The sequence below is a fragment of the Aptenodytes forsteri genome, unplaced genomic scaffold, assembly GCF_000699145.1.
Source record: "Aptenodytes forsteri isolate BGI_AS27 unplaced genomic scaffold, ASM69914v1 Scaffold534, whole genome shotgun sequence".
NCBI lineage: Eukaryota > Metazoa > Chordata > Aves > Sphenisciformes > Spheniscidae > Aptenodytes > Aptenodytes forsteri.
The window spans coordinates 852,679-869,225 of record NW_008795712.1 but is presented as its reverse complement, the minus strand read 5'-3'; the positions used below and the strand labels follow the sequence as shown (position 1 = coordinate 869,225).

Here is a 16,547-nt window from a genome sequence, read left to right as displayed (position 1 = left end):
CTGGCCTCGCCCCGGTCCCCCCCCCGAGTGGGCAGACAGGTCCAGAGGGGAAAAGGGGGTGGGGGGAAAGAAAAGGAGGGGGGGGAAAAAAAAAAAAAGCCTCACGCGGCAAATCTAAAACACTTTCATTTTAAATAACAATAATTATAATTAAAAAGAATGGTTGCCCTTGGCTAGCGAAGGGGCAGAGCCACTAGCCAGCGTGCCATTCCTCAGTGTACGATCCTAGGGAGTGTCTTTACAGAAGCCGTGAGATCCTGTTTCCTGTCGCTCAGTCAAGTCGCTGTGGGGAGAGCGGGAAGGGAGGGCGAAACGTGCCCGTCCAAATCCAGGACGTCCCTTTTGCTCCGTGGGAGGGAGGCCGGAGTCAATAGCAAAAGGCGTTTTGCACTCGCAGCCCTGCCAAAAAGCCACCCTCCGCCCTCACCCACCTCTGGCCGAAGTTCAGAGAGCCGAGGGCACCCGGCTGCCTCCCGCTTCTAGATGAACTTGAAGCATTTTGTCTTGTCGTGGGGCAGGCGGGTCTTGAAGAGGACCGAGTCCACGCGGAACTGGGTGTACAGGAGGGGCATGTACCCGTACACCTTGACGAAGAAGTTGATGCACTTGTGTCGCTCGTGGAAGTGAGAGTCGTCGTGTGAAAGCGCCTGGGGGCACCCGGGGCAGCGGAAAGTCCAGCGGGAGGTCACCTGCAACGAGATGGACAAAGACGGTCACTGCCACGCTGCCCACAACACCCTGGCCGGGGGGGACACCCTGCCTGCGCCCAAGGCGCTGCGTGGGGGGACTTGGTTTGACGTCCTTCATGACACGCTGCAGACCGGGCACAGATTTGGCCGTGCTCTCCCCAACTGCCGGGTGTCCCTTGGAGGGTGTCCAGGCAAGGAAGGACACGGTCCACACCAGCTCTGTCAGAGCAGAGACTTAAAAGGGGGAAACGATGATCATCTAACGCTTAGTTACTTTTTTCTGGTTTAAGGTTTGAGAAGCTGTTTCAGGAAAAAAAAAGACCGTGAGAAAGGAACTCCTTTCCTTTCACACTGGCTACAGATAGAACCACAGAATGGGTTGGGTTGGACTAGACGACCTTTAAAGGTCCCTTCCAACCCTCCTGCAGTGAGCAGGGACATCTGCAACTAGAGCAGGTTGCTCAGAGCCCCGTCCAGCCTGGCCTTGAACACTTCCAGGGATGGGGCATCCACCACCTCTCTGGGCAACCTGGGCCAGTGTCTCACCACCCTCAGCGTAAACAATGTCTTCCTTATATCTAGTCTCAATCTCCCCTCTTTTAGTTTAAAGCCATTCCCCCTTGTCCTGTCACTCCAGGCCCTGGTAAAAAGTTTGCCGCCATCTTTCTCCTAAGCCCCCTTTAAGTACTGACAGGCTGCAATAAGGTCTCCCCGGAGCCTTCTCTTCTCCAGGCTGAACAACCCCAACTCTCTCAGCCTGTCCTCATAGGAGAGGCGCTCCAGCCCTCTGACCATTTTCGTGTCCCTCCTCTGGACCCGCTCCAACAGGTCCGTGTCTTTCCCGTGCTGGGGACCCCAGAGCTGGACGCAGTGCTGCTGGGGGGGTCTCACCAGAGCAGAGCAGAGGGGCAGAATCCCCTCCCTTGACCTGCTGGCCACAGATGCTACAGAAGAATTAGCAATTTGGGGCGCCTCTTGTTTTAGGCACCCAGAGTAAGATCTTTGGAGGGGGCTTCAGTTTTCAGGAGGTGCTGAGGGGCCACCCGTTGATTAAAGGGCCTCCTTGTCTGTCTTGAATCAGATGTCCCATTGCAGTGCCCTTTGGTTTTGGTCTGATTCTCCTCTCAGCTCCACCAAACTCTACAACCTCCACTTCACAGTAGCTCCAGATGGGAAGGACACCACACAGAAAAACTCACCCATCATACTTGTGGCCAAGACCCATGTCCAAGGCAGCTGGCCTGCGGCGGTGAGACATATGCAGGGCTGTAAAGAGCAGTTTGCCAGCAGCGATAAAGAGCAGAATGATCTGCATCCAAAATTCATGCTCAAAATTTTGACATTTATTTGTTATTACAGGGCAGGGCAATTTCAGCTGGGCTGCAGTGTTTGGACCAACAGCCCCTCTGCACGCTGATCAGCCTAAATGTCTCTGGAAAGCTACACAAAAATCAGCAAGGAAATCATTCCTACTTGCCCTGTATGTTATGGAAAGAAGGAAATTTGTCTTTTCGGGATCAGCTGCTCAGAAGGGCCTTTGCTGAGCCAGGAAACCCTTTGGTCTGAGCTGCAGCGTAAGTCAAACCCCAATTCATCCGCTCGCCGTGGCGGGGATTTGGCTGCTTCTAAGGGCTGTACTGAGTTTTCACACCTTTTGGAACACACACTACGTCTCCTCGAGGCCGGAGAGGGGACACGCTGACAGCTTCGAGCACATCACGCTTGCAGCACAGCGCTTCAGAGATGCGATGCAGCCAGATTTTGGTAAGGGCAGCACGTGCTGCACAGCACAGCTTCTGCACCAGGCTGCTCTGAAAGAAAGGGAGCTAGATTTCCCTCGGAGCAGAGCAGCCTCCTAACATGCCGCTTGCCTTTCAAAGACATCGACCAAACCACTGTTTCTCCAGAAACGCAAAGCCCAGTACAAACTCCCGCCCGGCGCTTTACCTTTATGGGAGGTTTTCTCGTCAGGTGAGAGACCAGGAAGTTCATGGCGATGTCCTCGCAGTTGATGTATTCATCCACCATGTCGCGGATGGCTTGCGGCATCACGTAGGAGTACAGGTAGGCGTAGTACTGGAAAGGATAAAAAGGCGCAGCGTTGCTCAAGGTGGTCCCAAGCAGCAAGCGCCCACCCATCGCTGGCACCACCTGCACCAGACCTGCAGCAGTCGTGGCACCGCAGGCGAGTATCAAGACCACTCGCTGGGACATGACTCGGAGCTCAAGAATGCCAGTGGAGACACTCCACATAATGGAGTTAATCCTGCACCCAGGAGATCTGCTGTAGCCAGAGCAGCAGCAAATCTACGCCATAGCCACAACCCTCGCCAAGTCCCGAGGCTCCTGTGACCTCAGAAATCAAAATCCGATGGTTTCAGCCCCCTCGGATCTTGCTGTCTTTGCTGCTGCAGTCAGCACGGCAGCAGTGGATCACCTTCCCACCGCGATATGACAGCTCAGGACAATCCCCTCGGGAAAACATCCCATCCTTTTCTCAAGGTCTGTTTGCCCACCGTTGCCTCTCCCACACAGAGAGGCACACATCACAGAGCCACTTTCTGCACTGCTCCCTTCCAACATAAACCAGCCACCTCCCACATCTACCAGCCAGCCCGTGCCACCACGCAGCTGCAGAAACCCACGACTTCCTGCAAATTACCCCTTGCAACACTTGGGAGTCTGTAAGATTAAAGATGCTACAGTAAAGACGCAGGGCAGGCAATCCTGTGGCCGGCCTCGCCCTCACCATCACCGAGAGCATCGCTGAAATGCGCTCGGCCCCGCGCTCCATCCGCCTGCTTCAGCGCCGTGGTGCTTTTCCCGTGGCACAAACATACGCTGCTCCTGGAGGAGACCGTTTGCTGGGACACAGACCAGTTGCTGGCTGTGTTTCAGTTTGGAGGAATTGAGGGAAAAGGAGTGGTGAGCTCCAAAATTTGTTCTTTAAAAAAACCACCCCACAAACATACAGACTCTGGTTACCCTGAGAAGGAAGGGAAAGCTCAGGGCTTTGCGGCCACAATATCTCACCTTATGGAAGAAGGCAGCACCAGTGAGCACCATAGAGAGCTCGCAAGAGTAGTTGGAGTTGTAGAGCCAGGACTGATGGGGGATGTCCCATGCATGGTAGCGCCCCGGGAAGCCAACGATGCGGTCCCTTGCCTCTCTCCAGACACTGCAAACACAAAGCCCTTCAGTGAGACACAAACCCGGGGAGCCTGTCCGGAGATGAGCACGGCTCTGGCTGAGAACCACTACACACAGGACTATGCCCTCGACACCAAGGGACCGGCTCCCCGGTGGGGTTGCAAGTGATGGGGATGCCTATACGTAAAAAAGTTTGGCAACTGCTCATCCAAAGAACGGCCAACATACGTTGTAGTTTGGGCAAAAAGGATAAACATTGGTAAAACGGGCAACTACCTTGCTTTAAAGTCCATTTAATTTTTTTTAATAAAAATATGGAGAATTCCAACATGCTAAAGACGGCTTTTTACGTAGGCTGTTGAGTACAAGCTCGCCCACCTCCACAGCACCAAAGCTCCAATGTCGGTAGGAGGGACCGACTGGCCATCACAGCTGCCTGAGTGACACGTGAACAAGGTCTCCCCCCACAGTAACTCTGATTTCTTTCTTATTGTAGTGCAGGAAAGGGCTGAACACAGAAATCTTGGCTTTAACGGACACACAGAATTTGTTGACCTTCTCTTGTTGAAGGTTAAAAGCTGTTAGATGTGAACTGAAGCATCCCTCAGCCAACTCTCCCCAAGCATGGGCTGTGAGCACAGACCAACGTTGCCTGGTACAAAGCTGAGCTTTTCACCTTGGTCCTCTCCTAGAGGCACGTTCGAGTTGCTTATCCACGGGGAAAGTGCACCTAACTCATGAATTAGGGATTTTCTAACTCATAAGGGCTGTTCTGTAGGTTTAAAAGAAAACTAACAAAAAAGCCCAGTGGCCCAAAATTAGTTTCTGAATTACACAGAGAATGGAAAACTTAAGACCTCAGATGGAAAGGCAGAGAAAGAGGCAGTGAAAGCCAGCAAGATGGGAAACTCTTCCATTTGCCACCAGCTTCCCGCAGCCCATGCAGGGTCATCGCTGCACGACACATACACCAGCGCTGCTTCTCTCGTATTTCCCTCCACAAAAAGTCCAGAACAGCCAGGGCTTGGCCTGGGAGGAAGCCAGTGTCTCCTGGCCTCTTCCCCCAAATCCCGAGGACTTTCCATCTCCCAGAAGCTCAGTTTCCTCCTCCATAAAGTCAAAATAATATCAAGCTCCCTTTAGGAAAGCTGCTGAGATGCTGAAGACCCTGGTGTCTCCAGACAGAAGGTCTGGAGTGCTAAACTGCCCAGCTTCCCATCCCAAACCATCACCCGGCAGCTTCCCGGGCTCTGTCCATATGGGAAAAACCACGGGGGCTGTAAGCGCATCCTTCACCCTAACACACGCTCACAGTCGAGCCGTAGGAAACTGAATCCTGAGGTTCGCATGTGAGAGCGTGGGCTTGCTTAATATTCTGCTCTCATCTGAAGCTCACTCTCCTCGAGAGAAATCCCACAGGATAGCTGCAACACTGGCAGGAATAATTAAGAAAAACATCAGTGCCTAATGCCTAACCTGGGAAATAAATCCAGCTTCCACTGGCAGGGGTGCCGGCTTCCTTTGGATTGTCCGATCCCATCTCCCTAACGGTTAGTGTCCAAGCTGCATCTCCAAACCCAGCGACTCCAGACTACAAGTAACAAGTCCCAAGCGGGAGCCTGTTGGACACGGAAGGGTTTTCCCTTCTTCACAGGCACAAAATAGGGCAGAAAGTGGCCTTTTGGGGTTTTTCCCTCGTGTGGATGCGAGTTCTTCCCACAACCCCCGTTCCCGCGGAGAGCTACAGAAGCGATGGCTGCAGGGCAATCGCAGGCTGCTGAAGAGACTGAGCTTCCGAGAGCCCTGAGCTTTCATTACACTTACTGACAGAGTCAGGAGCAAAGATGCGTTTATTGTTATATCCTCTACTCAAATTAATGAAACTCCAATATAATCTGGTAATGAAAACCGAGTAATTAACACCGCCAGCAGCTTCCCTGGCACCATCCTCCCAGCAAGCACTTGTTTGCTGCGGTTTCTGTCAATCCAGTGTGATTGTTTTGAAAAGCCAGTCGAAACTACTCATTCCCTTTCACCGCTCCCACGTCTCGCTTTCCTATGAACATGACACTTTTTCCTTCCCAGCTCAGCCAGAAAGATAAGGATTTCTTGGGAGAATCGTCTGGGGTGTGCTCCTCAGAAAGGTTTGCTCAGGGTGCCCACCTCCAGCTCGCCCCTGAGTGGCAAACAGAGCAAGAAGAGGCTCTTGGCCCCAGGAATTACAGCCCGAAGCAAAGTTTCAGCAAAACACAGTTGTTATGGGCAGAGGTTCACTCAATCACCGAGACACGGTCCCTTCCCTGGCTGAACATGTTAACACAGGGAGGCTTTGTGGGAACAAAGTGTTTGTAAGCAGGAATATGAGTGAGAATAATACATGGCACTTATCATTTTCATTTGATGCTCTCCAGGGCTAATCAGTAAAGCCTCAGCCAGGCGCTGTGGACGAGCAAAGGAAAACGGAGACCAAAGAGGGGAAGAAAACAGCCAAGTACAGATAAAGAGCCTGAAACGGGGCATGGAAGGGAAGCCAGGAGCCCTGACGCCTACTCCCCTGCTTTAATCACTTTAACACCTCGTTTCTCATCTCTCGGAGAGAGCTTGTTGGGTTTCCAGGCATTTCGTGCCTTTTAATCTTCCTCCCAAACATGAGCCAACACGTTTCGGTGAGAGCAGAGAGCTGGTCCCCATCTCCCGCCCCCCAGCCAGCTGCTGGGTGCTCTCGGATTAGCAATCGCAGCCCCCGCTCCTGGCCCGGCGAGCTGACGAGCCGCAGCCAAACGAGCTCCAGCGCTCTCTCCTCGTGCCATCCTCACTCCCCGGTGCCTCTCTGGCAGTCGGCGAGGTTTAGCTGTACGAGCTGCAGGAGCAGCCTGCAGAAACCTCCCACGGCAGGAGCCCACGTAACTGCTTTCTCCCTTGGCCCCATAATCAGGAAGCTTTTTGCCAGGGCAAAGTCAAGGGAAAATGTAGATGCTGGAGCAGAAAGGGGGTGGGAATGAGAGCAACCAGCACCAGCCTTTTCTGTGTAACATCTGTCTTTTCCATGCTCTGCAGAAAAAAAAAAAATGCCAAAATAGCTGTCACATCCCAATGTCACACCGAGCAAAGAGGACGGCAGCCCACCGCGAGCACACAAGCATCACATCCTGCAGCGGCTGCGAATGTCCTGGCCTTGCCAACGGCACATGAAGGATGGAACGCAAAGGTCTCTTGGATTTGTTTTCCAGTTTCCTTCCATCCTAGGAAGCCACGCACCCCCAAAACCATTAAGGGAACATTATCAGAACAGCAAAAGCTGAAGAGTTGAGGTTAAGAAGCATGAGAATTAGGGTTGCCTGGACAACCTGACATCAGCCCGCCCGCCTGCACTCATTAAACAGTTCATTAGCTCCTCCAAGAAACTGAGTTGGAAAGCCACGGGAAGGGATGCGCTAGTCCTAATTCTGGCCCCAGCTTTAGCCACGAGGCCACACTGCACCTGAGCAGACCCTGGATGCAGAAAACATCAGTTTGGGTCTAAAGGCTACGTGTGCAGAGGCGACTCACCGGAACCCAAACATGATCTCGTCGTGGCGCAGGTGAGCATCGTCGTCAATGGACAGGATGGCCTCCGTCTCGATCTCATCCCACGGCAGGAACCGGTTGTTCAGGCTGTTTTTCTCTGTGCGGACAACCTAAGAGACGAACACACGATAGTTATGGTGGCTGTACAAGCCCACAGAAGAGATTTAGGGGCTGGGGCTGCACACACCAGCTGCGGTGGTCCAGCATTTCGGCACTGCTTCATAGCCCCTGCGATGGGGAAACGCTTTCTAAGCAAAAAGCATCAGCTCACTCCGGCGCCAGCTCCAGCTTCCAGCCCTTTTACCTGCTGCCTCCTGCCCATCTCACAGGACTGCCAAAAGCCAAACCCAAGCCCCATGATGCCAGGTACTAGCTGTAACGGCTGTGCTTGCGGTCACTGCCCTCTCGCGCGCTGAAGGGTGGCTCTGGAATAACGAAGCATCATCCAGAGGTGGAAACACGGACGGTCTCTCCTACAGCCACTGAAGAAGTGGCCCTTGCAGCATTTCTCCAGCGCTGGTCAGAACTGAATTGTTTCTGCAGCTACCCATGATTTCTGCCTTGGACATATTTGTTTGCAATGCCTCCCTCTCTCCAAACTCTTCCAACGCCCCCACGGTGCAATTTCCCTTATCCCCAGCCATACACGTGTAAAATCAGACTGAACTTCTCCCTCTTCTTGACTGCCCCATCCACGCTGGACCCTTTCTCTCCCTTGCTCTTACAGTTTTCGCCTGCCCTGGCTGATCTACAGTCACTCAGTTCATCCCAGGCTTCCCATCCCGTTCAATCCCTCCAGTCATTTCTCTGGCTCTCCTCTGAACAATCTCTCTTGACTCAAAAATAAAGTCCAGCCTGGTGAAAAGAATAAGGCGTCATGGCAATAAAACTCCATTAAATAAGATTACATTTGATCACATAAAAAAAGCCCACACTGAAACCATTAACAGTGGAAAATATTTGTATCGGGGATCTGCATGACAGCTGGTACAATTAAATTCCCATGTAAAGCCAGTGTTAGTGCTTTCATCTGTCAATAGCTGCTGGGGGAGGGAGGAATGGAACATTCGACAAGAACGCATTAAAATATTTCACTGAAGATCCATCAACAGCACGAACAATTTATAGCAGGGAGTTGAACAAATTATGCAGCTCTAAGCCGCGGTGGAGCAGGGCCAGAGCCGAGCCAGCAGCACACCCACCCCAGGAGGGCTGCGATGCAATTAGTGCCCATAGGAGAAGGCAAAAGCAGAGACAGACAATGCTGGCACAGGAATTTCTTCCCCCTCTCCCTCCCAAGGTGGAGAAGCATGATAAAAATCAGCACGGTGTTTGTATTTACTTTCAGAGTTAGCGTGAGCCAGCAGATGCTCCCAGGGATATCTTCTCTATCTGGGAACTGCTGGAAAAGAGAGGTGGCAGGAATCACGGTGGGAATGGACGATGAGGAGGGAGGACTTGGGGGAGGCAGCTGGTAAGACAGGAATCAAAAAAACAGGAGGTTTGGAACGGTACAGCCCTAAGGCACTGACCCAGGAGGCCAAGGAAGACCTGGACACAAGGAGGCCAGTGCAGGTTTCGAGAAAACCACCTCCACAGAAGCATCACCAAACCCAACACGCTGTGGGCATCCTCTGGATGCGTCAACCAGGAAAGGAGAGGAGCTAAGAGTGGTCCCCAAATTGTCAACAAGGAGAATTTAAAATTTCTCCTACATCGCCACAGCTGTATCTGTAAATGGCTTTAGCAAACCCAAGTGCTCTTGCAGCTGCACCAAGAGGACCAGGTCTGCTGGCTCAGAATGAGGGGATGCGGCTCTAGATGGGGCAGCTGGGCCCTGCTCAGAGTTGCTTTTTGGACTGGAAGAGCACTTTGGCAAACCGATATGATGACAAGACCAAAAACATCACTCAGGGCAGCAAACCAGACCTTGGTGGGGACCGCTGAATGCCTCCAGTGGGACACAGGCATTTCACCTTTTTAATTAAGAGCCATTAGCCCCCATTTCCAGCCCTTTTCTAATTAATCACCCAGTGCATCGTGGCATTTACAGGATCCATTTTTATTACATGAGTGGTTAAATGCCTCAGGAAATTTTCTGCCTCCCACATGTGGCTGGCTCCTTTCCCGGTCAGCACGCAGGCAGCCCACTCCGCACGCCAGCTCTCAACTGCTTCATGAAGACTTCAGGATCGGCAGCAATTGCAAAAAACCACCTGAGAGGAGCTTTCGTGGTTTCTGACACAGGCAAGGGCCCCTCCAGTAAATTCCAGCCTGGACCAGTTGGGAACCGGTCATCACTCTCCAGCTCCATGACGATTTAAGATGGGTTTCTGAAAGCAGCACCGTTTCTCCTGATGAAGTCTCGTGACCACCAACTTTTTCCTCCCGTTGCTGATCCTGCCTCCTAGGAAGTTTGCAAAGTTATTCAACGCAGCACTGATACATTATTTAGCCTTCTGCTAAAGAGCACGTGCCACGCTGCATCTCTGCCGTTACGATGGTATTTCCTCAGAAAGCCTGATCTCGGTGAAGTCTGTGGGTGTCTTACCCATAGGATTAGCAGAAGTTGGACTGAGTCCATAGCAAATTGGTATCCTGCTTCCCAGGCAAGGTCCTGCCTTGCCAGCTGAAGATGTATGGATGGATAAAGGACAAAAGAGTGAGAACCACCAGGATGAGCAGCAGAAACCCCTCTCTGCCTCACTGATGTGCTGGGAAGTAGATACTGCTTTGAATTTATCAGACTCCTATTCACCATGGGCCTTCATCTCAGCTTCTCAGGAAAGATTCAGGTACCGTGTCTATAAACATCAACTCATTTCTGCTCCCCAAAGCTGAAAACGGCAGCACGGAGATTTTGCCCACAGCACTGTCCTGCATTTCATGGTCAAGCCACTTCTAAAGCTCTTCCACTGCCAGAGCGAGCCCCTGCGGCAACTATTTTTGGGTGTCACCCATTTCCAAGGGGGCTGTGCAAGAGATTAAAGAGAATCCAGGGCCAGATCTGAGCTTTGGCTGCTACTCAAAATCAAGAGAGAGGTAAAGTTTTGATGTTTAGCTCAGAGGTCCAATGACCCAACAAAGTCGGGGCTGTTTTTCACCTGAGCTTTGGAGTCAGGTCCACCTTCTTGCGTTGTAAAGATCTGGACAGGAGGCAAAACATGGCACAAGTTCTGCAACGGGCAGGTTTCAGGTTACTCCATCAAGTCTGAAGCTTTGCAGGTCTGGAAGTGTCAGTGTTCAGATTTTGCACTTCACAGAAAATAGGTGTACTCCTGCCTTTCACCTGGGAGTATTTAATATTTAAGCAGCCTGTAAATTGATAGATCCCAAGGAAAAACCCAGCAAATTTATTGACTTGTCTTCCCGTAACTTGCTGAACAATAACATGATGCAACTACTGTCAACTGAGAAAGTGAAGTGGATCCTACCTCAAACGCCTGAAACTGGGGACCCCAGAGGATAGAGAGATCAGTGCACCAGCATTAAACTCTTCCCTAAAGAGAAGGATGCTACAAAGGAGCCAGATGCCTCCAAGCCTTGATAAGCACATTCAAGTCATCACATCAGCTCCAGCAAAAGTTAGAAGCAACTTAAAGCTATTGCCTTTGATGCCTTGTTTTCAAAGAAACGATCACGATTTACAGCACTTTTAGGATGCAGCTAATTGTCATCAGACAACTATTCATTCAGTGGCTTTTGTAAATCCCCGCACTTTCCCCTGGGCGACTACACCAAGGAAGCGCTTGGGGACCTGCAGGCAGCGATTTGAGATGGGAACGATGGGGCCGATGGGGCCGAGACTCAAAACCCTCCTCCCATCTCTCTATCTCCCCGAGACGGTTCAAGCACGGTGCCTCCCCAGGCAAGACCAGGTTTTGATCTCAACCGCATGTGCTGCATCCCAAGCTGCGGAAACGAGGACATCGTGTTATTAGACAGAAAATATAACTCGAGAAAGATAAAAGTGAATTTTCAGGAAACTTTTCTGCTTTAATGCAAGCAACTAATCTTGTAAAAACAGGTTAGAGGGAATGGGAAGAGTATTTGATTCAGGAACTTGAAACATTTCTCTCTCTTCTAAAGTTTTTACATTTCAATGGGCCTCTAAAAACACCAGATTCCTCAGGCATGAAATGGACATTATTGGCACAAATGTACTCAGAAACTTATTAGGCCGGCTGAAAAAAGAAGGGTTATTATACCAGCAAAGTATAAAAAACAGTCCAATCCTCTCCCTCACATAGCATTAAGTGAGATTTAGCAATTTTTCAAGGCTTCATCACACACTTAAAATACAGCTGAATGACACCTTATTGTGCCATGTCCTCGGCCGCAGGTATCTCAAAGCACTCTTCTAGCAATAACCAATTCATCTCCCTCCACCACGCGTGGGGCTGGGTGGAGAAAGCCAGCAGACACTATGGTGACCACACATCTATACGTACAGACAAGAGGCATGTTATGTTGCCGAACTCAGGGATTTACAGGCCAGAGGAGCTCATCTTGATAATCTTGTGTGACCTCCTTACATGGTGGACCAGGAGACTTGATGCAGCCACCCTTCCTCTGGAAGACTCTCATCACATGGCACCGTAAAACAGCTGTGAAATGACAACTCAGACCAAATTACAAAGGCGTGAGTTCAAACTTCATGGCACCGGCTGAAGTCTAAATGCTTTCTGGAGAACCAGTGGTGGATGGCTGTTGGGGTTGACAGCAGTAAGTTAAGCCAAAAGGGACTTTCAAGTCACCTACATTAACCTTCTGCATGATCCAGGTCACAGGGACCTTGTCGCAGACCTGAGCTGTCACCGGCAGAAGGATCTCTGCCAGAAAGGCATCCTGTCTCCATGTGAAGACATCAAGAGTGGGGGAATCCACCTTTCCTCCGAGATGTTCACTCTTAAACGTCAACAACTTGCTCCTCATGAATTATCTGCCTTCAGCTCCCAGCCGCTGCTCCTCGGTGGGCCTCATCCGCCCCAAAAAAGTTACACAGGTACCGTAACCAAACCCTCTCTCTGTTCTTTTTCAAACAGATTGAAATCTCAATCTCTCACCCAGGGCTGTTTCTCCTGCTCTTCCATCATTTTAATGACCGATTTTGCCACAATCTTGTTTCTCAACGGTCTCGAGCCAAGAGCTCTGTCAAAACCCAACAAAAGATGTTCCCTCAGCAAAGCTGAAACACTGTGCTCTGGCAAAACAGAGCATCAGCAGTTACCCTTACCCAAGGAGATTAAAACAGCGAGGAGGACACGAAATCAGCCATCGAGCTACAAGACACACACAAACGCATTTACCAAAAAGCCACCTTCCCTTACAGCAAACGTTAAGGCTCCAAACACCGAGCAGAGCATCAGTGGTAGGACCTGCACGCAAACCCCAGCCCCTCCAGACTGAAAACTATCCCAGATTGTGTATTTCTGGCTGTCGTTATTTTGGGCTTTTCCTTAGGAATTATTTTTTTTTTTTTAAAACACTTTGTCATCAGCTAAATGGCCCCCAGCTCAAAATCATGAACCTCCTAAACATTTTGCAAACTTTTGAGACAAACTGCAAGACCTAAAATGCCTCCAAGCACCTGCCACACCACATTAGAAGTTTCTGCTCCTTTCAGCAAATCAATTCAAGGTGATTCAGTTCCACAACATGGGGTTTTTTTTGATTCAAGGAGCACAAAACCCCACAACTCTATGCAAGCTCATTTGCTCCTGGTGTTGTTCATAGCTACACTGGCCAAATGGATCTTAAAAATGTTAGACAGAACTAAAACACAGCATAAATCCAGAGTCTGCCCAGCAATAATGCCCCTAACTAATACTTTATAGTACGTTTTTATACATATATACAAAAATGCAGTAAAATCACTATCTTCCAGCAGTCTCCTTGCTAGTGAGGCTTTACACTTAAGCTTTAAATTAAGTGTCACATATAATTTGACGGTGAAAACATGAAAAATGTCTGTGCCCTTGGAGAAGTTTTGACAGTTCAACTTAAGTGAACTGGATTGATTTCTGGGCAAAGAGCAAACTCTGCAAGAAACCAGGAACCTCATTGTTCACGTCAGGTCTTCATCAGAAAAAAAACCAGAAGGATGCCTTTAGGAGGGCTGGATATTTTGGGGAAACAAAGAACAAGCTCTCTGGAAAAGGATCCGTTTCCATCATTCCCAAATGGGCTAGGGAAAAATAGCACCATAGGCAGTGGGGATGGGGACACCACGAGCTCCCTTTCACCATGCAGTTGAGAATTATGGCACTGAAGACACGGGAGCCAAATGCATCTGCCTCTTCCGCCTGAAGAGTTGACCTCAATCTACACTTTGAGGGAAGAAGCAGAGAGCTCCTGCCAGCACAGTCCTCCAGGGAGGATGCAGATTTACAACACTGTCAATCCCTTTTCTTGGCACTGACTCTGAACGTTTATTAATAAGCTTCAGTGAAGCAAGTCTCATGCTTTGCAGCGGAACGCCCTAGCCAGCAGCTCCGGGGTTGTGCCCTTTTGCTTGCTGCTGTCCCAAGGACTGATGCACTGGACCGGAGCAAAGCCCTCTGCAAAACTCAGCTTAGCCTGATGGGGATAGCACTGACCTCAGGGGTTAGGATCTTCCTAGGACCTCAGATGGGGCAAAACGCCCAACAAGGACCCTGCTGTTCTGCTCTGCATGGAGGAGCAGGTAGGAGTTCAGATCCTCTGCATGAAGAAAAGGGCTAACATATCTCCCAAATCATGGGGGACCAGTCTGACCACTTGGACTTGGCTCCAGAGGTGCCACCGTCGTCGTCCCCACCCATCGAGGAAGGCAAGATTTGAACATTTGGGAGCTGATGATCTTCATCCCACCCATATCCACATCTTTGTTTCAAGTCGAGCAGGCTGCTTCCCGTCCACCTTGATGACAGCTTTTTCTTTCTGCAGAAAGCACACGGGAAGCCAAGACTTCTGCAGCAGCTATCCCATGTGTCTGCAGGCTCGCAGCACATGCGGCTGCTCCCGTTGGCTAACGTAGTAAGGAATGCAATTAAAAATCAGCCAAACTAGGCTTAATAGAAGTTAGGGAGGGCTCTGTTAGCAGACTTCGGGAGATGGCAAACTCCAGCAAGTACCAACAATGAGCAGGTACCAAGTATCCCTGAAACTATTCTGTAATCAGCCATTTATTTTCAACTCCTAGTTTGGACAAATTCAGGCATCCCCTGATTAAGGAAGTTGTCCAGATCAGCTCTTAAGACCCGCAGACTACCAGATACACCAGGGTCCCTTCCCTCTATGCATCAGCATACAAGTGCTGAGTCAGAAGATTATTTACAAGACTCCTTAGAAGGAGTTATGCGTGTGTGCAGATTCACGTATGCATAAGCAGGATAAATCACACCTTTTTTTACCGCGGCTGACCCCATGCCCTGCTCCCCCTGCAACCGAGGTGTTAGATCAGACTGGCACTTGCTTCTCTGCAAATGCAACCAGAGGCGCGGACAAGGAAGACGACAAGTCTGCCTGGTCCCACGAAAGAGCAGCATCCTTGAAGCTGTGTAATTTTTTGGGAGGGCAGCTGTCAGAACAGGTTTGCACTGACCAGCTGGAAATCAAGCAACAGGTTTGGGATGTCAAATGGGGCTACATAAACATCCCTGGCTACAGCAGGGATTTTGGCATTGGGAGAGGCTCCATGTGGAAACTACACACCTGAGGTTCTCTCTCTTAAAGATGAATTTGATCCTGATTTCTCTCGTGCTCCGTGTTATCTTCCCCCCATTTAACATGTCAGGGAGCTGAAAAGAAAAGAGAGGCCAGTCCCAAGGTAGGGACTGCATGTGCACATTGGCTGCACGACAAGAAGCCAAGCTCTCTGCCAAGGCAGCTGCCAAGAAGCCACCAAAGGAGCTGTTGCCATCGCTACAGATGCCACCAAAAATCTCTGCAGGCCTCTACCCATTCCCAGCTAGATGATGCTCCTGTGAATCATGCAGTTCTGACTGAGACCAGTCTTTTTTCCTCAATTTTCTCAGTGTTTTATCACTACCTGTTCTTGGGCAAGCCGAGACACTCCACAAAAGCTGGCAAGATCAGCCCAGACCTCAAATCTATTTGATTGCCCTTCCCAAGGACAACTACAGTGGTGCTTATTGAAGACTATCGATTGCCTCCTGAAAGTGCAGCATCAAACTCAGCGGCTCAGAGGTCCTGCCCTACCCACGCAGAACTCTTTCCTCCTGCCAATCTCAACTCCCACCATGAGAAAACCCTCCCCATTTGCAGAGGACAGAAATTCATCCAATTCCTACTGGCCAGCATCCTGCTTTCCAAAGCCAAAACCACACTGAAAAGCACAGATCCAAGCCTTGAGTTCAGCCAGCAATTCTTCATTTCACGAGAAATAAAAATATCTGGCCTCACCTAATACAACACGATGCTTCTCCCAGCACGCCGCCAGGCTGCCAGGGCTGCGCGGGCAGGCAGCAGGCAGAAGATGAGATGCTAGCATGGCCTTTCCACCATAACCAAGCCCCCGGGATGATGCCTTTCCTTCCTGCAACCACGCTCTCATTCCCAGCCCAGACCCAAAAACTCGAGGAAATGAGTCCAGCACAACACGGGACTACAGGGCGTTTCTGACAGTTCCCGATGAGCTGCAAATCCAGGGGAAATTGCAGCCCTGCACTTTGACACATGCGTAAACATGGTGTTAAAGCTCCTTCCAGCATCTGCTGCGGCCGGGCAAGGGGGAGAGCAGGCAGGAGAAAGAAGATGGCACTTCGCCGCCAGTGCTCATTCCCAAACCTCGTCCACATCAGTTCTCACCTACCCCATACATATTGCCTGGGATCTCCTCTCTTGCTTGATTTGATGGCACTTGCACCAAAAATATTGGTCATTTATTTGAACGTCCACCTGAAAACAACTCTTCAGAAATGCTCTTAGTGGGGTGTTTCTTCAGTCATCTATTGCCCGATGAGATGTCCCTGGTTTTTACAGTGGCTTCCCCTGGCAATTCTTTACCTTCTTGCTTTCCCTTTAATCTTTGCTTGTAAAGATGGAATGGAAAGTTACCATTATCCCCTTTCTCATGTATTAATTATTCTGCTGCTCCTTCCCCAGCGCCTCCTCTTCACCTTGAAACAGTTACAGCCC

General features: G+C 50.3%; 1 protein-coding gene across 5 annotated transcripts in view; it reads right to left on the bottom strand.

The window, feature by feature from the left end:
- The window catches only part of EXTL3 (exostosin like glycosyltransferase 3), a 139,572-nt gene that overhangs the window by 5,578 nt on the left and 117,447 nt on the right, over positions 1 to 16,547 (bottom strand). For 3 of the 5 annotated variants that reach the window (XM_009283438.2, XM_009283440.2, XM_009283441.2), the window contains 4 exons: positions 7,389 to 7,516; positions 3,723 to 3,867; positions 2,637 to 2,765; positions 109 to 689 (listed from right to left, as the gene is read on the bottom strand). In XM_009283438.2, the coding sequence (XP_009281713.1) occupies positions 480 to 689; positions 2,637 to 2,765; positions 3,723 to 3,867; positions 7,389 to 7,516 (612 nt within the window). In that variant the 3' untranslated portion in view covers positions 109 to 479. Of the gene's footprint in view, positions 1 to 108; positions 690 to 1,888; positions 1,931 to 2,636; positions 2,766 to 3,722; positions 3,868 to 7,388; positions 7,517 to 16,547 lie in introns of those variants that run through there. The other 2 variants (XM_009283442.2, XM_009283439.2) reach the window with 2 other exon arrangements.